Source organism: Pagrus major, chromosome 24, assembly GCF_040436345.1.
Source record: "Pagrus major chromosome 24, Pma_NU_1.0".
NCBI classification, from domain to species: domain Eukaryota; kingdom Metazoa; phylum Chordata; class Actinopteri; order Spariformes; family Sparidae; genus Pagrus; species Pagrus major.
In genome coordinates, this window is record NC_133238.1 from 3,753,471 (window position 1) to 3,776,045 (window position 22,575).

The 22,575-nt window shown below is 41.3% G+C and overlaps 1 protein-coding gene across 1 annotated transcript; it reads right to left on the reverse strand.

The window, feature by feature from the left end:
- Nucleotides 1-861: 861 nt before the first annotated feature.
- On the reverse strand, nt 862-22,163 carry kpnb3 (karyopherin (importin) beta 3). The gene is made up of 26 exons (XM_073462347.1): nt 22,015-22,163; nt 19,085-19,165; nt 17,794-17,986; nt 15,942-16,044; nt 15,718-15,814; nt 15,292-15,396; nt 13,830-13,952; nt 13,601-13,721; nt 13,417-13,504; nt 12,433-12,539; nt 12,139-12,263; nt 11,001-11,090; nt 7,581-7,754; nt 7,257-7,475; nt 7,073-7,156; nt 6,854-6,986; nt 6,390-6,511; nt 6,101-6,197; nt 5,470-5,642; nt 5,239-5,350; nt 4,896-4,951; nt 4,656-4,778; nt 3,573-3,792; nt 3,245-3,473; nt 3,006-3,147; nt 862-1,988 (listed from the first exon to the last, which is right to left on the reverse strand). Exons 1-26 carry the CDS (start codon nt 22,090-22,092, stop codon nt 1,902-1,904), a joined length of 3,282 nt encoding a protein of 1,093 aa, XP_073318448.1. The 5' UTR covers nt 22,093-22,163; the 3' UTR covers nt 862-1,901.
- Nucleotides 22,164-22,575: the final 412 nt, after the last annotated feature.

Below are 22,575 nucleotides of genomic sequence, written 5' to 3' on the forward strand. Positions count from 1 at the left end.
GAGAAATAACACTAGACCCAGATGAAACAATGCATCTTCTGATGTTGCATCCCTTTTTACATGTGTTCCCACTCAAGAAGCGAATAAGATGGTGAAGAAACGCCTGCTACAGGACAGGACTCTGTCCAGCAGAACCAACTTAACCCCAGACCACATTTGGGCCTACTTATCACCCACCTACAGTGCAGTACTGAGTTCTCTCCCCAGACAGCTTAACCATTCACACCTGGGCTCACCTAGCCCTAGCAACCCACATGAAGGCCGGTTAAGTCAATGACCCACAAGTGGCCCTGACGACTCTGAAACTCAGAGCTCACACGTCCTTGACGACTCTGTAAGGACACTCCCACACAGTTTAAAAGCCTGCACCTAGAACTCTATTGTAAAAAATGCTAATCAGTGTCCCAGAGCCCAAAGTGACATCTTCAAATTGCTTCTCTTGTCTAACAAACAGTCCAAAACCCAAAGACTCTTCATTTACTATCATAAATGACAAAGGCAAGCAGAAAATCCTCCATTTAAGAAGCCAAGACAAGCAAAAGTTTGACATTTTTCCTTTAGGTCTTTTTTGTTTGTTTTAAATGATTAAATCAATCATCAAAATAGTTTGCAATTAATTTTCTTTGCATCAACAATCGATTGATCATTTCAACTCTGCTAGACACATTTTTGATGTTTGGAAAGATCCAGACTATTGGTTTCCCCCCACACTTTGACTCTTTATGGTAAGCCAACAATCTCTTGAGTCTAGCTTGATAAAGAAAAACAGATGTGAGAGCATTAATCTTTTAATCCAACTCCTGTGCAAAACAGCTATACCCTTTGGTTAGTAATTCAAATGAAAAAAAATGTTTCTCAGAATTCTCAAATGGAATTTTATTGTTGGTAGTTTCTGGAATTCCATCACATACCTGCAGGACTGCAAAGGGTCAAAACCAGAAAGTTAAGAGTATGGTAGCACGCACTTTACAAATACTCTACAATTCACTTCCCTCAACAGTTCTTTCTTCAACTTGTCACTCACTATATGGCCATGACCAACTACAGATTATTGCTCTTTTCTGAGAGCCCCTTACACTGCTACCTTCAGGGCTAAGAACCGTTCAGCAAACATTTCATTTCCTTTCAACAGCTATCTGGAAGGCTATGGAGGAAAGCTGCTTAAATCAATGTCAACTCTCTTAGACAACGAAGATGTAAATTTACTAGCTATCTATATTTTCTAGAGTTAGCCACTTAACATGCCATTCCTTTTGAAACATACCCTCTGAGTCAGACAGAGGCCAATTCCCCCCAGGTAACACTGGGAACACTGAACGAGAAAAGAAAAAAAGTAAAAATATATTTATAAAAAAAAAAAATTCACAGGAGACGGGCAGCGATCACCCAGTGTGCATTTCCACCTCACTCAATTGCTCAGTCCATTAGAATGTCCTGTCCCCATTACCCACATGATGGCCCTTTGAGCCTGACTGTCCAATGAGTTTGCGTTGGGGGACTAGGAGAATGAGTCCCTCTGGATGCGAAGTCAAACATCAGGGAATGGTTGGAAACAAGACATCCAGATAAAGGACATGGAACTGTGAGAAGATGGGGATGACTGACACTTTACTCTCATTCCCATTTCCTTGGATACAGGGTTAAGTCTTTGAGGTGGATGGCCAATGTCCTCCATTGTCATAAATATCCAACCTGCTCCCCCAGTCAGCTGAATATAAGTGGACTTATATAATAGTAGGGTGGGGGGGTGGTGGTGGTGGTGGTGGTGGGGGTGAAGCCGGCGTCCTTACACACTACAAATCAGAGCAGGAGGAAGAAGAGGGAGTGTATGGAGGAGATCCAGGAACTCAACTTTTCTTCATGGGCTTTTTAATAGAGTGGGGAGGTGATGGGGCCGAGGCTCAGGCAGTATTAAGTAGGTCCTGTATGGCTTTCTGCTGCGTCTCGTTCAGTGTTGATACACACTGTGTCCATAATCCTGCTGACACCTAGGGACAAGACAAAAGGGTAAACCTCTAAACCACTTCATACAGTTAAAGACTGATTTATGGCAGGCCACTCAACAGAAATGTATTTTCTATTCTAAAACACAATGCAAACATGGTTCTTGCTTCTGCCTCATCTTTGGTCTGAACATGGCTTTAAAAGCAAAGACATGCGACTTCTTGCAATTTGTCAGAGTTGTGAATAAGAGGCAGGCGGAGAGCAAAGGCACGTCAAGTGTGTGTGTGTTCTGACTTATGCCACTTTTGGGGACAACACCAGAGTCAAGTCTGCATTTGCATTAAAATACTTAGTAGCCCAAGTCTGCGGTCTTCCCCTGCAGACTTTTGCAGTTTTCCTGCAGAATTGGGCCACTTTTGAAGTGTTGAAGGTTAGACATATTTTCATGCAAATGCAGTCTTGACCCTGGTATTTGTCCCCTAAAAGTCAGACCATACACAACCCTGCTCGCTGTGTCTAAACAAGGCAGTCTGACTCTCGCGTGGCCAGACTGGCTATCCAAAACAAAAAAACAGAGAAGCTCAATAATAATAAAACGCACAGAGAGAGTCTGACATCGCTCTCTGCTCAGGACATCTTTACTAAACTATATATTTACATAGCAAATAACTGTTGTTCATTCAAACTGATGAGGTTTTCCCCTTTCCTCTGTCCAAAACTGCCATTTCAAGTTTGTAACCCATTTAAAAATGTGCAATATGTAAGACTTTTAGTTAGAAACATTCAGATGTTAAATAAACCCATCAACAGAATGTGAAGAACCAACTAGCCCATTAACTGAGTAAACACTAAAACTGCCCCAATGCTCTGAGCTCCTAGTCTGCAATGCTAGCTCAGCAGCTAGTGATGAAATTCAATATTACCCGTCTTCAACTCGTAGCAATTTTTTCATCTTATTTTTTTTATTTATTTATTTTAAAAATCGGCACAACCCTTGGACAGCCCTAGCTGGAATCCAAATCCAGATGTAGTTTCATGGCACAATGACAGTGATGGCTCACCTGTACTTGACGGATGACATTTGCCAGCCGTTTGCTGCAAGCATCTTCACTCTTGACTGATTCATTTGCAACTCCGTCTGCGATGATGAGGAAAATTTTAGGCAGGTTGGAGTTGTCTGGTCCGAGAACAATGGGGTTGTTGCTGTAGAGAAAAAAAACAGACAGCAGTTTGGTCATCCTCTAGTTTATAAGAGGCATCTCCACTTCAACAAATAAGGGGGCAAATAAGGTGGATGTACCTTTCAATGAGGTCACACAGGAAGTCAAATGTGTGGACAGCCTCCTCTTTGTCCTCGTTGAGTGGTAGCCAGCTGAGCCAATGGGGAAGGATTTCGTTGACATTAACACACTCTGGCCTAAACCTCATGACCTTTCCAACTGCAGAGATGCAGTTTTCTGTAGCATTGACGTTCTCCTTGGAGCGTGAGTCAGCCGCTTGAATGACTCTAACCAGCAGGGGGATGGCCTCTGGACCAAAGAAACAGCCAAAGACATCATCCAGTTAACCCAAGACAATGAACTGCAACAACATCTGCATCTCCAGTAAAGGCCAATGCCATGCCATACCTGTACAGAATGGGCGGTAGTTCTCTCCTCCATACTGAGCCATGACACCAACACCATAGGCGGCTGCCTGCCGAACCTCAGGGCTCGAGTCTCCAAGTGACTGCACCATTGGTCGCAGGAAGTACTCGGCGTATTTAAAAGACAAGGGGCTGCAGTGCTCTACGACATCGTCAAAGATGCAGAGACCCCACTGTCTGTCAGCCCACGGCCTGTTGGGACACTACAGACAAGAAAAACAGACATTCAGAAAAACTTCACAATTAGCCAATGAATAGACTAATCATTAGTGGCAGTTCTTATATTTTCCATTGTCAATTAATCTGTTGATTACTTTCTTGATTCATTGATTAGTTATTGGGTCTATAAAAAGGTCAGTTTTCGGGACCCACTGATTGACATTTTCACGATTTTCCAACATAAATACTTCAAATGTCTTGTTTTGTCCACAACCCAAACATATTCAGTTTACCGTTAGAGGAAGAAAGAAACCAGAATATAATCACAAGATGGAATCACTTTTTTGTTTTTACAAAATTACTCACTGACTAATAGCATCTATTTTGAATTGATTAATAGTTTTCAGCAACTATTTTGATAATAAATAAAATAATTCTGTTTCCAGCTTCTCAAATAAGGATGCAACGCTTTTTTGTGTATTACTAGTGCAGTGCCTGTTCAAAATGTTCCCATTCAAGTAGTGACCAAAAGCAAACTACTTCACACTCCTGATACACTGATAGCAGAGGGTTATCAAAATTTGTAATGTTAAAACTGATATTAGCTGATACCTTGTTAACCAGTGCCTATACTTCAGCCTGGCTCGTAGCTGGTAACTCGTGTTTAATCTCAGTTCTTCCAGAAGTTGTGTTAAGGTTTCCTATTATAGAATATACATTCTTTTGAGTGAGATGTGTTTCTAAAACTCCTGGATATGTGATGTAATGTGTATTGAATAATCAGTATTATGACTAACACCATCTAATGGTCTTTTAGTGAGTTTACATTTTTGTCCTTTGAATTTTAGTGAAAATACAGAGAAAAATGTGTATAATAAGACTGATGTGAAAAAAACGAAGTACTTACTATTAGCTGAACAATTAGCTGCAGCAGCTGTTCAAACCATGGCAGCACCTTCTCTTTGTAACTACTGAACACAGAGTGCAAGATGTCCGACACTTTGGTCAGGATGTACACGTCGTTCTCATCCTGTAGGATGAAAGTGGGCTCATATTGTATTATTCAAAAAATTGCGCCTCAACAATCATGGGCCAACATAATTTGAGTTTTTAGCTCAAGCTCTTCTACTGAGGTAAAAATATTTACCTCATCCTGTAATGTTTCCTCCACCTGCTCATCATAGTCTTCATCCTGTCTCTTAGCTGTGAAAGACAAACAAGTGTCCACACACAGACACTTCCTTGTATTAACTGAGCCCGTCATCCTCAAGTAATGCAAAGAAACACATGCAGGCATTGGAAAGAGAATGTTGTTAGGAATGAGGTGTGAGGGCAGATTTATTACTGATGACAATTCAAATCTTTAAGAGTTTGGGATGACTGACTGTGCCCAAGCTGGATTCATGTGAGAAGAGCACCCGGGTTTAAATCAAAGAATTAAGGAGTGTTTTTTTGTTTTTTTGGGGGGGAAATTGGTATCAAAGACTCACCCTGTCTGAGCTCCTGGTTCTTAAAATGCTCCTCCAGTTTTCCCTTTAAAATGCCACCCAGCTCTTCAAAATGTTCGTTGCTCAGACAGCCATCTCCCATCAACTCAATGCACTTTAACAGGAAAGACAAAGTCCCATGAGTCACAGACCTGGTTTCTAAATGACCTTAAATATATTCAAATATTCAATGACAATGGTAATGCTAACAAGGAACGGGAAAAAAACAGTTACCTTGGCAAAAGAGTGCATGATCTCCGACAGGACGTCTGAGTCTGGCTCAGTGCCAATGGACTTGATTAGAGCGTCACACATGAAGTGCCACATCTGGGTGAGGTACTCTGGGCCTCGAACCCGTGCACACTCCAGCAGCAGGGGCATGGACTCAGCGGCTGCCACCCGCACACGTGAGCCAATTAAGGAAATATCAAACACCATCATCAAGTCCTGAGATCCCCTCTTCTCCCAGGACTGACTGCTAAAATCTATTCAACTGCATGCACAGAGCAAAAGACACCTCATTACTTTAACATGTGTGCTTAGGGTTTTTCTTCCATGGATTGTTATGTTTTTGCTTAGTAATTATTCTGTTGGCCTTTCATGGCTTTATTTGACAGGACAGCTGGAGAGCAACAGTAATGGATGACAGAGAGGGGGGATGACACACACTTAATTTTTTCCACTACAAATCAGCAGACGAACAACTTGGACCACGTGCGTAATCTTGTCATTTTTGACCCCAGGCACTGATCAGTCATGTCATGTACAAAGCACGACTCCCATTTACAAGACAGAAAGTTGTGCAGTGTACAGCGATCTGATGACGTCTGAAGTTGTGTAGTGTGGCCAAGGCTTAAAAGGATATCATCATGGAAGTAAAACTTCAGTAGAGGAACCATCAGCTTCACCACCTGCTCCGTGTATTCGACAAAACCTTCCTTCAGCTCTTTGGCATAACACACCTGCAACAACACACAATGTCTCAGTCCCACTAACATGGTTCAAACACAACAGCAGTAACATCAATAATCTACGAATAGATGGAAGAATGGCTTTTATGTCAGAACTACCACCTGTTGCTCTATCAAATCTGACACGCTCAGGATTCTGACAGTTTTGTAAGACATTTTTATGTCTCAGTGTTGGTCCCTCACCAGCATCTGGCAGGCAGTGGCTTTCTCTTCCAGACCGGCCGTCTTTATACCAAAACTCTGCTGGTCTCCCAGGTTGACAAACTCCCAGCCATCATCCTCTGATATGTTCTCCATGTCCTGGGCTACAAGACAAGAGACACTTTCATAAATACATTGTTTCTGACGGCTTGCCAAAGTAATGATTCATAAAATATTTTTCACTCAGAATTCCTTTAAACCGCTTTAAAATTGTCTATATTAACATTGTATGTTTTGATCGTGCTTATTCATTTCTTGCCATTTTGAGGCCAGGAGACAAACAAATATGACAGGATAGCTTTATTTCAAATACCTAAAGATTTTCAGTTTACATGACACAACTGATTATGTTGAAAATGAAGCAATTTCTGCTAATTTTAATTCTTGCACATTATAACCTTGAAAACCTGTTAATTTAGGATTTTACTGACTGCTGTGTTACTTACTGTCGAGCAGGGCCACCTCTGGCTTGATAGAGGCAGTCTTCATCAGTGGACCCATAACCACAGGCAGGTACTGTTGAAACTCCTTCCCCAGGATCTTGCACATTCTGGCCCAGGCTGAGATCATGTATGAGATCTTAACCAAAAACAAACATGATGACGATGCAGCAATGGTATTATCAAGAAAACTGGACGATCAATTTTATGTTTATGTGTTCCTACCTGAGGATCGTCATCTTCCAGGTCATTGAAGTCTGTTTGAGTTTTAAGAAGCAACTGCATGACTGCAGAGGCATCTGGCATGAACTAGAACAGAAAAACAGATATGAAGACATTTGAAGACTATATATGCAGTGAAATAGGCAGAGCTCAGTGGATAGTCTAACACCATCCTATGCAGATGTACCTTCTCCTTGCCCACAGCCAAGCCGATGAGGCTGATGCACTCGATGGTCTTTCCACGCAGCAGCCGGAGCTCTTTCTGCACGGCATTCTCCACAATGTGTTTGAGGGAGGGCATGAACAGGTCGTAGTATGGCACAAACTTCTCCTCAGCTGTGTCTGCCACCGAGGCAATGGACGTCACCACCTGCTCCAGGACCAGTTTGGTGCCCTTCTGGATCAACTGGAAGGACAGAAGAGCACACACACTTAAGACTCATGACAGCCCGTAGACTTCCTGAACTAGATGGCAATAAACAGAAAACAACATTTCAGGATTAATTTGTACCTCTTGCAGCTTTGCTACCATGATGACATGAAGGTGCTGCACCAAGCTGTCCAGATAAGGGATCAGCAGTGATTTCGGACAGTCCTCTGTAAAGTTGATGAGGGCAGCAGCAGCGTGCGCCTGCACTCGAGGGTTACTCTGATCCTCCATGGTCTGAAGCAGGGCTGAAATCACCTAGTGGGGTTGAGGCAGGGTTAGAGTCTTCTTAGGGGCCGTTCACATGCTGCGTGTTTAGTGTGTTGGCATTCATTTAAATGACAAGCCTGCCCACAGTGCGCCAAGATTAAAAAACCCCAACTTTTTTGAACGCAGCAAGCGCACCACAGGTCATGTAACTGAAACACCAATCCGCTACACAGAACTTGCTACACCCTCTCTTTCACAACATCATGTTGAAAGGACAGCCAAAACAAAGATGGAGGAACAGGAGAAACAATGACTGGAGATACATCAGTTTGGAGCTTGGGATACCAGGTGAGCATGATGATACGCTGTTTTTATCTTAACAGCTAGTTGCGCTAGCTAACAGTTAACCCCAACAGATGCTCCTTAGTTGCTGGATTTAAGGTGTTCTTGCTAGGCTAAACATTTCCAGTGCTATGCACTTTTCCTTCAATAATAGAATATTACAATGATAGACCATAACGTCACATCAGTCATCAACGGTATTGTTTACAACCATGTACATGTAGCTACGTGCTTAACTGTAGTCATCCTTACTGTAACATAGAAATACTAACCGATCCTGTTGGTGAGTCAGGGGTTAAACAATCAAGTTCATCCGTGGTTCCCTGTGCACAAATGTGCACATTAAGGGAGATATACACATCATTTCTACTGCTGGAGGATCGCTGCAGGTAATGTCATTAATATTTTCCTCATTAAAAGATGTATTTCACAGACCTACATATCCCACCCATATTGATCAGAATGATAATTTTTATGACCCGTCCAGCCTGATCATCAGTCGGAGGTCCCATCACTATTACAAAGAGGGACGTGCAGTTAAATATCAGTGTATTTTTTCATATCCAGTCTGACAGTTGCTGATGGAGCAGATGAAACGGCAGGGTGCAACAGCCACAGACCACACACCTGTCCCCCTTAGTGAAGATGAGTGCCACTGTAAATAGCAATGCTCCAGGTCCTGGCACACCTGGCTCTCAAAAGGAATGTAAGACGACACTCAAGTTGTTTTATTTTAGGTTACACCCAAAACACAGGAATGACTACTTCAGAATCTAAATACAACCCCTTTGCACCACGTGCCTTACTTTGCACCCAGATTATCGCCATTAAATGAGCAAAAGGGAGTTGGACATGCCCTAAACGCACTTGCACCAGCGCTGTATAAGGATCTACTGGAGGCAGGGGCCTAGATCACTATATGCTCGCCATCTTCTACTGCAGAACAGTTGGGGAAATAAAACATCTGCTGGGAATCAGCTGTGATTCCTCTCCAGCATTCCATGCTAGGTGGTGACATGCATTTTCCTACAAGGTTGTACCATATAGCTTCACATAGAAAACAACTATGGAGTGACCCACACTGTAACTGAAGGCAATGGTCTTAAAAATAATCTCCAGTTGCAAGATGCCTGTAATAAACTGAACAGTAAACAGATATACTGTGTGTATGCTGTATATAAAAACGTACAGTACAGGAGGATTTAATGATTCATTTAAAATGATTCATTTAACCTTATTATATGTAAAAGCAAGTGGCATTCTCGTTGCTTTGCAGAGAAGATCAATAATTTAATGGCAAACCACAGTGGTGGAAGAAGTACTGAGGTCTTTTATCAAAAGTAGGACAATGATATAAAACATCTTGTTAACCCTCTAGGCGCCAAAGTCGCATTATTGCGACAGGCAACATTGCTCATTAAAACAGCCCATATCTTTAAATCTACTGCCTTGTGCTGTTACTGCTTGCTACCACTAGATAGCCAATAGATTCAGCTTCAATCCTGACGTCATTTGGGGGTGTGTTTCTATGCAAAATACCTGAGAAAAAAAAGTTTGAAACCCGACACCGGCTGTTGGAGCGGCAGCGGCTAAGCGGGCAGAGTGGGAGAGGAGAGATCCGCGGAGCGGTGGCGGAAGTGTGCTGGACAGATCGAGAGACAGATAGCGATTTTTGTAATAAAAAACTAAATGCCCAAAAGACTTTACAGTGCGGATGAGGTGCTTGCACAGATCTTTGCTGATCGCGATTCAGAAGGGGATGATTTTCCCTCTGATGACGATCGCTCGTCAGAGACGAGTGACTGACGATGCTGCAGCTGCGCACACTGTCACACAAGCAGCACACGCTGATCACTGCGAGAGTTTTCTTTTCTTTTTACAAGTTAGATTAGGACATTTACTCCTATCAGATTCCTGTTCATTTACTCTGAGGATGAGAGGATGAAAAAAAAAAAATCTAATGTGTAAATATGTTCAGAATTCCGTTTTACTGAATTTTACCTGGTGACATACAAATTAGATTAGTAAATTTACTCCAATCAAACTCCTGTTCCTTTATTTTGAGGATGAGATGACAATATAAATATTTTTTTTCTGTGTAAATATGTTCAAAAATCAGTTTTACTGAAAGTTACTTTCAGTCACCTGGTGACGTCACAATATGCAAATTAGATGATTAAATTTACTCCCATCACAAACTTTAGGTCATTATGAATATTTTTCTCATTTACACTATGAATTTATCTCTCACCACTTCCAAGCTACAGCCTTTTGAAATCTTACAATCCAAACGGAATATTTTCCTAAATAAACTCTGGCGCCTAGAGGGTTAAAATCAAAGTCCTACATTCAAAATCTTAGGTGAATTTATCATTAGATTACTAAATCTATACAGTAACATGAACATTTGGATTTTAATGTTGTAGCTGGTTGAAATGGAGCCAATTTTGTATCGTTTTGTATGCAGGTGGTTTAACATGCATTGCATCTGCAAAGTCATAGTAAATTAAGTCAGTGAATACTGTAATGCCATTTTTCCATTACATCTGCTGGCCTAGCTCTACTACGTTTGGCATGCAGCCCAGCGCCTCCGGGATTTACATTTCCACCACAACTAGGCTACCGGCTTGAAGGTGTGTCTTAAACCAGTGATTGTGCTTGTCTCGATCCAGTACTATCCAAAAATCACCGCTAACAAAATGGCTTCGCCAATTCAGTTACAAACCATTTTAATTTCAACTTGGCAATAAATGAATTATATCTAAACGCTTCAGCAAATATGCATATGAAAATGTCTACATTGACTGGGGGCTGCAGAGTGCAATTTTTACACTCAAGCGAAGATAATTGTTGAACAACCATATTTATAAAATCTGATCATCTACATGATGTGATCGTGTAAACACTGGGACATGTTAAAGTGTTCGAAGCTGTACATATCAGTGTAGTTACCTTATCGTGGAATTTCTTTTGGAAGGTTGGGGCGAAGTCTGTGGCCATTTGTCCAATAGCGTTGCAGGCAGCATAGCGTACCCTTGGGTGCTGAGGTGAGAAAACCAAGCCAGTGTCAATCACAATGCAATACAGAATCTGATGAATGGCTGTGCAAAATAAATAAAATCGATACAGCGATATATCACATTGTATATTTTCGCAATATACTGCATCAATATCCAGCTCCAAAAATCATACTTTTAAGAAATTATTCATGTTTCAAACAGGTTGTCAATAGCCTACAACCTCCGCTCCTGTAGATGTTGCAGTATGGTTAGTTGCCTTGAATTGCCAGGTGCTACTCCTACTGCAAACTCCACCTCCAGTTAGTTAGAACTGAAGAAGCCTCTTGGATGAGAGATGAAACGTCTTCAAGAAAACTGAAACAAGTCCAGTTGCCTACAATACAGCATCTAGACTTTATTTTAATGTTTTTTTTTTCCAATTTCAGTGTTTCCACTGTTTCAGTGTGTCAAATTAAAGTACGAGGGTGCACTTAAATTGTTATGGTAGTTACCAGTAGCGGTCCTAGCTTGCATGAACCTCACCTTCAGCGCCACCTTATTATTTATTAACAATACACTGCCCACACTGTTTATAATTACACTGTTTATTTGTACATATTATGTTTATATAATTCTATTTCTGCTCTAGCTCTTCTTACCTTTTTATTACATTGTTTATTTTTTACTATTTTTTATTGCTTATCGTTATATTGAACTGTCCTTTGGCTGTTGTGAAGCACAAATTTCCAGAGCCAGTTACTGCGGGCGCTCATGCCGCCCCTCGACAAAAGCCGCCCCTGGGCAGCTGCCCATATTGCCCATATGAGGAACCACCCCATGGTAGCTACATCAGTGTGTTCGGTAACAGTGTGCAACTGTGCAAATATGCCAATACCGTTCTATGTGGAATATTGCAATATGCATTGTATTGCAATGTATCGTGACCCATATGATATCATGAAGTCCTTGCCAATACCCAGCCATAATCTGATGTGTTCATTAGTAACCAATAAGTGAAAATTTGAAACAAGAGAAAACTCCATCCATCACATTTTGCTCACTAATCAAGTTCCAGGTTGTGTGGTTCTTACTGGGTCAGAGCAGAAAAGTAGGACAAAGCTGACGATCTCTTGAAGGATGGCCTCCATCTGCTGGTGGCAGCCCTCACCAATGGCTGACAGCGCCATCAACCCAGCATGGCGGTACTTCCAGTCAGCTAGTGACAAACACACTGGGTTCATTTCATGCTACACAAGTAATTAAGTCTAACTGAAAGGTTTAACGACTTTCTAAGCAGCTATTTGTTTCCTTAGTTTGAAAACAAAGTAATGAAATTAAAAGTAAACATAATATTTACTGTTAAGATTACTTAATGGTTTACTTACGGTTCTGCAGCATCTGCATGATGTGCTGTTTGATCATGGGCAAAATGATCTTTCCTCCCAGACCACAGGCGATTCGGTCGAGAGCGCTCTCACCAGCAACAGCATTACTGGAGGGTGACAAGGAACAAAGCACTCAACACACAACAAGTGTATGAACACATTTTCCAAACCAGGGTTAACGTTAGCCAGCATGTGCCAGCTTTTTTTGCCAGTATCAGCTGTAGTTGTCAAGCAGATAAATATATCAAGGGCCAAAATGTCTGGTGGGAAATATACCAAATAAATGAATTCATTAATAGCCTATTGAATAATCTAATAGTGTGGGACCAGGAAGATGTTGCCAAGGCAACTTAAATATATATAATGCATGTTTGCCTTTGCCACTGTTAAGACATGGAAGAGATTAACTGGGTAGTCATGTGCAGCATTTTCTCTCAGTGAAAAAGCACATCACCCCAGTGATCTTAGTTCTCCATTGTTCTCTTGTGGCACAGCGTCTGGTGTCTACCCTCTGTAATATTAAAAAGGCCAAACTGTCCGTCAAAAAGAACACAGTCCAGCGATAAACTCTGCTTTAAAACTCTCACCATATACATTTTATATATCATATTTTAATGTAGCTTTGCTATACTAGCTACCTTTTCTGTTTATATAAAACATGTCACATTCTGATCCTTTTGTTGTCTTCTAAATTAAGATGGCAATATTATTCATTTGTATGCAAGTGCAGATGATGTTTTATCTGTAAGATATCTGACAAAAGATGCAACTCTTACAGAGGCTCTTTAGAACGTGAAAAGTTTTCTCCGAAACCATGAGGATATTATACCAAAACCATTTACCATTTTTTAGACACAGCAACTAATCAGCCCTGAGGTCTTTTGCATTAAAGTAATCCTCCATGACACACAGTTGGACATTTCTGCTTGACCAGTCAGTGGTGAGGACGGTACTGTGGATTCTTGGTGTAACAACAGGTCTTACCTGTCAAAGTCATCATCCTCCAGTTCATCAGCCATGGCCCACTCATCATCATCCTCCAGGTCCACCATCATAGCTAGCATCTGGGGCACTAAAAACAACACAAACAAATATTAATATTGTCTAAATATTGTCCAAAATTTAGAGCAACAAAGTTTGGTAAATTGATGGTGGACCGAATTCTCACCACTCTGAGCCACGATGGCCGTGTGTTTTCGCAGCATGGCTGCTGCAGTCTCTGATAAGGTGACGATGACCTCCAGTGCCAATTGCCTCTGCATGTTTGTCAGGTTGGTGTCAGCACACAGCTAAAGAGACAACATTTTACAAACAGAGGCTTACAGTCAAACTGAAACATTTTTTCTTAAATTCTACAGATATGCATCTAAAGCAAATTTAATTTGCTTTTGACTCACTTTCAGACAGAGCTGCAGAGTCGCCTCCAGGTTGGGCCTCAGGTATTTGGGTGCAGTGTCTGCAATTTCCACCAAGGACTTGAGTACAGAGTCATCTCCCTGGTAGCACGACTCGTTCACTGCCTGATTAAAAACAGCAGGAGCTGGGGTCAGTAGGGGTGTAACAGGACACAGAAGTCACGATCTGGTACGTACCTTGGTACAGGGGTCACGATCGGTAAGATTGTCGGTACAACGGGGGGAAAAGGTGAGAAAAACTTTTGAATACATAAGGCTAGGTTTTCTTAGAGCTTAACCTCCATCTCTACCACCACTGACAGAAAAATACTCACTAAACACTGCTGCAGTAGAGCTTATTGAGGATTAGGGTTTGGTACCATTCACATTTGAACCAATACCTGGATTTTTTTTCTGTACTTTACTCTGTAATAACAAAAAATGTAATTTCAGTTCTAACAAGTTAAATTATTTACTTCTAGAGTCAATATATCTCGAGTCATGCCAGTAACAAGCACATCACATGTCAAACTTTCTAGGTTTTATTTCAGTTGCATCTTGCAATACTGCATATAAATCTGGTACATAAAATACTTTATGAAGTAAACTGCTACATTTTGCCGTTCCTACTGCATTAATAAAATAAAGTAAGATGTTATGCCTTAATAGAGCCCTGAAAATTGGACACAGCACAAATGTGAGCCTTTAAACATTTTTCACATAAAATTTATCTTGAAAACTGTCCTTTAAAATCATGTACCAGACCTCAAAACTGGAAAATAAAATGTACAATAGAATAAAATATATACTTTACGAAGTGACCTGCTACATTTGGCTGTTCCTGTTCATCAACCTGGTGCTATAAGAATAATTACAATAGAAAACATCAAGATGTATGTGTGCTGCCCTCTCCTGGCATACAACATCTTCACTAGTGGTGGCTGTATTTTTAAACCGATTTGGAATTTTTGAGTTTGCATTTTGAACCCTTGAGCTTGCTGTAGCTGGTCAGTGTTGAAGCTACAGAGTAGCAGATTGAGTTAGCAATGTAAAGTCTGCAGTTATAATTTAGTTTCCAGAGCATATGAAATACTGTACATGCCTATAAATATAAACACACATGCTTTATGTGATGTATGTGAATTGAACGTAACGTTTGTAAATATATTTTTATCGCGGTTGCGATGGTAACCCCCCCGTTAGCTCGTTAATGTGAATACCCATTATGTGTTAGCATCGACCTAGCAAGCTAAGCACTTGTTATATTATCGATTCAGGAATCAATTAATATCTTTTGTTGGTAGAAAATTACTACTACTAAACAGTTTTCTCGAGAAGCAGGTACTGGTGTATTTCAGCCGACACCGATAACTGATATTTTGCATCCCTACCAAATTTAATAAACACAAGGGTCAATGTAAGAAAGCCAAAGGTCACGTGTCAGACAGGGGTTATGTTATCTCACCTGCAGGATGCCCGGCAGCAGGTCAGCAAAGTGCTTCAGCAGTGCTGTGTTGCTTTCATTTGACAGAACAAAGGAGGCTGCAGCCCGAGCTGCCAGGGTACGAATCTGAAGGAGAATTTGACAGAAATTAATATAAATGAATGAAACAAACAGGAAATGAAATTACATTCAGGGCATTAAGCAGACACTTTTGTCCAAAGTGACTTACAGTAATTCATACATTCATACACTGATGGCGGTGGCTGCTATGCAAGGTGCCAACCAGCACATCAGGAGCAGTTTGGGGTTCAGTATCTTGACCAAGGACACTTCGACATGCAGACCAGGGGAATCAAACCAGCGACCTTCCGATTACAAGACACTGGCTCTACCCCTGAGCCACAGCTGCCTGCACGAAATGGCCAAAATCAACTTTTGAGATCTTACCTGTGGGTTTGCCTGGTCCTGCATGCACTGAACCAACATACGTTTGATAACCTCCATATAATGCTGCTGCTGGTTGCCAAAGATTCCTGGGAAATTCCTACAGAGGTCAAGAAACGCAACTTTTAGCCACCAGGTCTTTCATCTCAACTTGAAACTAGTTTGACTTAAATGATTGAACTACAGTATATAGCCTAAATACATTTTTTAGGATGAAGTGAACCCACCAGAATATGTGCAGAGCAGCTTCTCGCAGGCCGACATTGTCAGAATTGACAGAGTCAAACAAAAACTTGAGCAGCTCCGGCCACTGGTTGTTCCCATCATCATCTAGGAGAGACAACACAATTAAAAAGATCTGAACAACATACAGTCATGGAAAAAAATATTAGACCACCCTTGTTTTCTTCAATTTCTTGTTCATTTTAATACCTGGTACCACTAAAGGTATAATACAATGAACACGACAAAAAATGCAGCTGATCACATAATACTTTATGTCCTATTTGACATTCTTAAGCTTAATTGTATTCCCAGGGTATATAAGAGGCCATTTCATGTCATAAGCAGCACTGCACATGCAAAGGCTTAGAGTGGTTTCCTGCTTACATTCAAGCCATAGCACAACTCAGAAGTTGTCAGCTCTCACATAATGCCTAAAACAAAAGAATTATGTGAAGCCACAAAGGCAGCCATCTTGGCACTGCTGGAAATTGGCATGAGTGAGAGACAGGTAGCAAAAAAACTAAAGATCTCCAAGACAGCTGTTCATTACAACAAGAAAAAACAAGCCGAACACGGCACTACCAAATTGCTACCTGGCCGCGAGGAAACGTCTCTCTACCCCACGAGATGACCGTGCACTCGTCCGTTCCTGTGTCAGGAATCGTCGTCAGACCTCCAGGGACCTTAAAAATGAGTGGGCACTGTCGAGAAATGTGACTTGTTCGGCAAGGACAGTTCGAAACCGACTTGTTGAAGCTGGTCTGAAGTCACACAGAGCACGGAAGAAGCCCTTCATCAACGAAAGGCACAGGAAGGCCCGGTTACTCTTTGCTAGGGATCACAAGGATTGGACTGTTGATGATTGGGCTAAGGTTCTCTTCAGTGATGAATCCAATTTTGAGTTGATGCCCACTCCAGCTAACTTACTGGTTAGGAGGAGGCCTGGAGAAGCCTACAAACCAGACTGTCTTGCCCCTACAGTAAAACATGGGGGTGGATCAGTGATGATCTGGGGTTGTTTCAGTATGAGTGGAACAGGGCAAATGCAATTGTGTGAAGGGCGAATGAACCAGGTCATGTACAGGGCTACTCTTGAAAACAGTCTTCTTCCATCAGCTGGAAAACTCTTTCCTGCCTCGAATGACTGGATTTTCCAACAAGACAATGCCCCTTGCCACACAGCAAGGTCAGTTAAAGCCTGGATGGAGAACCACAACATTCGCACCATGCCTTGGCCTGCTCAATCACCAGATCTGAATCCAGTTGAAAACCTATGGAAAATCATCAAACTCAAAATGGAGAACCACAAGCCCAAAAACAAAGCAAATTTGTTTGAATTTGTGCAACAGGAATGGGCTGCTGTGACAGCAGAACAATGTCAGAAGCTGGTGGAGAGCATGCCAAGACGCATGGCTTCAGTCATCAAAAACAATGGTTACGCAATCAAGTACTAACTCCTGTGTGTATCATGTGTTTAAAGCAAACAGAAAAGAAAACATGGAATGCTTAAAAGCAGTGTTTTTGGCAGTACAGTGCCATAGCTATTGATGTAAGAACTTAAGTGATTTTGGTTACTATCAAGAAAACCATGGAAAATGGCTAGATATCAGCTCTTAAATTAAACTCTTACGAGCTATTTTTGTTGTTATCATTATATTTGTCCAAACAAATGTACCTTTAGTTGAACCAGGCATTAAAATGAACAAGAAATTGAAGAAAACAAGGGTGGTCTAATAATTTTTTCCATGACTGTAAGTGTGAGTGAAATGATTACCCTATTTGACAATTCTGTCACAACACAATCATACAATGAGGAAACATAATATTGGCTTCACATTTCCACAGCAGCATTACCGATTAGGTTGCGGGAGAGCTCAGCTGCGATGTCGCAGACCTTTTTGCGGATGTTTGGCGTGCTCTCCTGTTGGATGCTGGTCAGCAACTCTGTCTTGATGGCCGTCTGCATCTCCAGGGTCAGGCCTGGGTAGATCTCCTCAAAGGACGATGACAACAGCCGCCGCAGGAGCACTGCTGCCATTTGTTTGACCTGAGTGGACAAAACACTGGTTTCAGCATCGGCCTCGGCGATATGGTTGATAAATCCATCACGATAAGGAATTTTCATAATCAGTCAATAAAGACAATTATTTATCATTTTTAATGACCCGTCCCATTAAAAAAAAATAAATAAATTGTAAAGACCATGCAAAAAAAAAAGGGCTTGAATTTACCCGCTTTAACAAGGTACACAGGTTATCATTTTTATGTTAATGGAGAACACGGACAGAGGCCAATAAGTTTGGTGTGTTTACCAGAGAAACTATGGATCATAACCTGTCGAATCAGACCAGAAGAAAGGCAGATATTACCAGAGCTACTGTGAGTGACAGTTTTACATGTGGATAATAACGCCTCACTCCATGCTCTGCTCTACTGTTGTCAGTCACATAGTGATGGTGCAATTAGTTGTTTGCGTATCACTCATAGCACCTATGAATGTGACCGGGTGTTTAAATGAACCAAGGAGGGAGCACACGTGGGATTTGTTTGCTAAATTATTGGCTGTTTGTGTGTCACTCGTAGCACGCTGCATTATCAAGGGCCTATTCCAACATGCCATGCTTCTCAGCATCACCCAACATGAAACAATGGGACTTGACAAGACGAGAATTTTGTTTGTTTCGATACCAAAATGGCTTTGGTAGTTTAGAATTTAAAAATACCACAATGATATTAATAGGTTCAGGTTCGACATTTAGTGGATTAAAAAGGGAAATGTTTAGAGTCAGTGGTCATAACAGTGACGAAATGTGAAGCTCTCAGAAAGGCAGAGTCACTCTCCTTGGGCCAAGCACCTCTGCCTGCTCTTATTTCAAGACTCTAAAAATATCAGCCTCAAGGTAAAGAAATGAGAGGAAGCATGAGGGACCAAGCAGCTGGTGGACTCTGTAAACATGACTGCCCAAATGTCAAAACCGTGATTCATAACAAGCCTTCAAGTCAGGCTGTGGGTGAGGCCCCGACTACATTCTTAAAATGCCATCAAAGTGGCACATTTCCAAAGATTATGAAGAAATGCAGATGGGATTCTCATTGGTGACATGATGTGTCAGGACACAGACATGTCAGTGTTGAGTGAACAAACCTCCTCTGCAGCAGTTGCATCTCTGATGGCCTGCAGCAAGAATGTGATCTTGTTCTGACCCGGGATAGTGTCATAGGTCTCCTGCAAAGAAAAGTAATGGACAGTGGTGAGGATGAGACATGCCATGTGGTGCTTGCTTACAGATGCACGATTTTAGCCCTGTGAAAAATGTCTACCAGCAACAGTGTTGTTTTCGCTTTGTTGTAGTCACAAAGTAATGGCATTTTGCACATACCTGTAATTCCACATATGCTATAGCACACTTCAGACTAAAACGCATGCCAAGGTGGGTTCATAATTGTTAATTTAATTTTTATTGATAAAGTATCAACATGGATGTGGCTATTCAAAAACTTGTTTTGGAGCAACTAACAATTATTTTCTTGATTATTCAATTAGTTGTTTAGTTGATAAAATTTCAGAAAATGCTGAAAAATATCATTCAGTGTTTCCCAAAGCCCAATATTAAGTTCTTGTTGTTTTGTCCACAATCCAACCCTATTAACCAATTACTCAAACAGTTCAATCGATCAAACTAGTTACTTTAACAGTTGACAACTAATCATTTAATCGTTGCAGCCCTAACTTGTTTTATTAACTGAATGTTTATTGCTTGTGGGTAAAATAAGCCTCAAAGGCCTGTACCAATATCCCTTTATCCTGTAGGCCTGATATTCACTGGTAAAAGAAATATGTATATGGGAAACATAAACTTAACAGTTTATAATGACATTTTACCATATCACTCTCAAGAAACACAATGTCTTTCCCACATCATGGGATCCAGAGGGGTAGACTTAACATAAACAACCCTGGTTGATCTGATGTACATTGTGTGTGCTGATGCAAGTTAATGGTAGGAAAAGGATAGCCTAATTTAGATGAAAAACTGGAAGAATGAATGACAGCCAGCTAGCTGTTAGATCCATGATGTCAGTGGGTCATGAGGTCACACAAACCAACTGCTAGTCTGTGAGCATCACAATATATTGCCAAATCGTTATTTTGTCCCATCCATATGCACGTGTGACACCTCCACAACTCCATCCTAGGAGACACACTGAGTGATAAGCTTTCCAAATGGAGAAACGTGATTATCTGACCATAACTGGATTTATTTGCATGACAAAGAGCCAGAACAGGGAGGAGTATCATTGACAAAATTAATTTAAAATAGAAACTGCATGTTTAAAGTGAGCAACTATTGCAGTGTATGTAAACAACTTGCCATAAAAAGGAAATGTTCACCCAAAAATGAAAATTCAATCATCTATTCACCCCCATGCCAGTGACAAGTCAGGTGATGTTTCATAGTCTACAAAACATTTCTGGGGATTCACAGCAAAACAGCATTGCAGCCTTCTCCTAAACAACTGAAGTAGCTGGGGACTATGAAACTTTTCATCAGCATTTTATGAGTAGATGATGACAGATTTTCATTTTCGGGGTAAAGTTTCCTACTAAACCAGCTGTTAGCTCCCAGTGGCTCAGTATCATCTTTTGCCTTATATCAACTAACATAAAAGTGCTTTTACTCATGAACAATTACTTCATAGCACACTCTAAACTGCCAAAATTACTTCCCAGCATATATGGACAACTTGACATTTTTAACAAACATACTGAGCACTAAAATATTTCCATTAGCAATAACAAAAGCTCCCTCATATTAATGAGAAGAAAACTACTTCAACCTCAAAACATAATAAAAAAAGATGGCACCTCGACTCCCCAACTTAAAGTGTGCAACAATATTGTACTTCATGGCTTGAATGGGGTAAACTGCGGATCTAGACAACTGTTTAGAAGCTGCAGACTAACTGTTAAAATATGGGTTTAAAGTTCTGTACAGACAGCTCAATTCCTATTGTGTGGCCAAGACAGAAAGGGAGTGTTTCAATAAAGGATGAAGCCCGTTGAGCTTAGCATCGCGGCAAACAGTCTGTAGTGTACAAAGAGAAACGCTGACTGCCAGTGAGGGGGGTGTATGTGATAAGTTTCAATCACCCCATCCAAAAGTCAGGTGCTAAAGAGGTAAACCGGGGTAACAATGATTTGCTGCGACAAGAGTCGCATGGTGGAATCATGGTGTGAATAGGCCAGATAGACTGAGTCCAAACAAATCCTCCGAGGGAAACTAATCCAGTGCGAGGGGATGGAAGACCTGAGACGACCTTTTATAGTGACGTGCTGGAACTGAGATAATGTGCTTCATGTGTGACATTAAACCTAAAAAGCGACAGCAGCAGGTTTAAAACAGTTCTGTTAGAAAGACTTCGATAAAATAACTGAAGGCCATTGTATAAGCACGGCTAACATGGCTCGCCCTCTGAATGAACCAGCTCTCTAACTCCATCTGTAACGTAACCCATTGTCGTTTTGTTGCTCATCATTGCACCTATAACGTAATATGCATGTCAGTATTTCATTTCTGAATTCCAGTTTTCCGTCTTTTAGCAACCCGCTCAGTTCAGCACTAGCTTCATTGCTAGCTAATGAAACCAGCAACAGTAGCTCCATGCTACTTCCTGTACTCGACTAGCTAAATGACTAGCTACACTGTCAGCTGGACAATTTAGGATCGTTTCCCAACAAATGGAATATTTCACTTTGAATCAAATCCACTGAGCGCGACACAAACAAATACATACGCGTACAACCACACAATGTCACAACTGGGCTCGTATCAGTGAGATCTAACATTTTGTTCGAATAACTACGCAACATGGTGGTGGGCAGTTAGCGTTAGCCGACTGGCGCTCGGTGTCGGCTTCACATTGCACGTGGGGCTATAGGGCTTGACGTGAAGCTCCCTGCGCGCGCGGCCAATCTGGCTAGCTAAACTGTTAGCTTTCGCTAATCTGACCGCCTAGCTCTCTACACTCACCGAACTTGTCACCCCTAAAAACAGCTACGTTTTCTTCTCTCACCTCTGATTGTTTCCTGACGTTGTTGTCAGGGCTCATCAGGTTTCCCAGCAAGAGGTAGAACTGCTGTTGTTCCGCCATTGCAGTGAGAGCCAAAAAGACAAGCCGGGTGGAGAAGCGGCGTAATGAACCCGGCAGACCCTGCTTTGGTCACACACTGCTGCTATCGTCCCATTGGCTTAATTTAGGAACTCTACACGCCGGTCATTGGAGCAGGCACCAGGCACCACACGGATCCTCATCTTCTATTGGATGGAATCTACACCGGAAAGTGAAGCCGTTAAGCGCGGGAAATAACTTAATCAGCGTTAGAAAATAGGAACTTTGCATTGTTATTATACATAAGTATTACAAGTAGTGGAAAGTAACTTAGTAGCCTACATTTACTCAAGTACTGTCCTTAAGAACAGTTTCTGACGAAGCCTAGCTATTTGCACTTTATTGGAGTATTGCTTTTTATGCTACTTGAGACTTCTATTTCAGTACTTAGTTGGATTACTTTTCAGATTAAAATTTTACACAAAAGATTATGAGTTCATACAATATTTTGCAGATCAAACGCAG

Bases quoted from the DNA above. Each gene is read 5' to 3' on its own strand.
- kpnb3 (XM_073462347.1), bottom strand. From the start codon at position 22,092: ATGGCGGAACAACAGCAGTTCTACCTCTTGCTGGGAAACCTGATGAGC. The intron at 3,793-4,655 runs GTAAGTACTTCG...TCTTGTCTGTAG, and splicing joins AGCTAATTGTTCAGCTAATA to TGTCCCAACAGGCCGTGGGC. The intron at 3,474-3,572 runs GTATGGCATGGC...TCTTTGGTCCAG, and splicing joins CTACCGCCCATTCTGTACAG to AGGCCATCCCCCTGCTGGTT.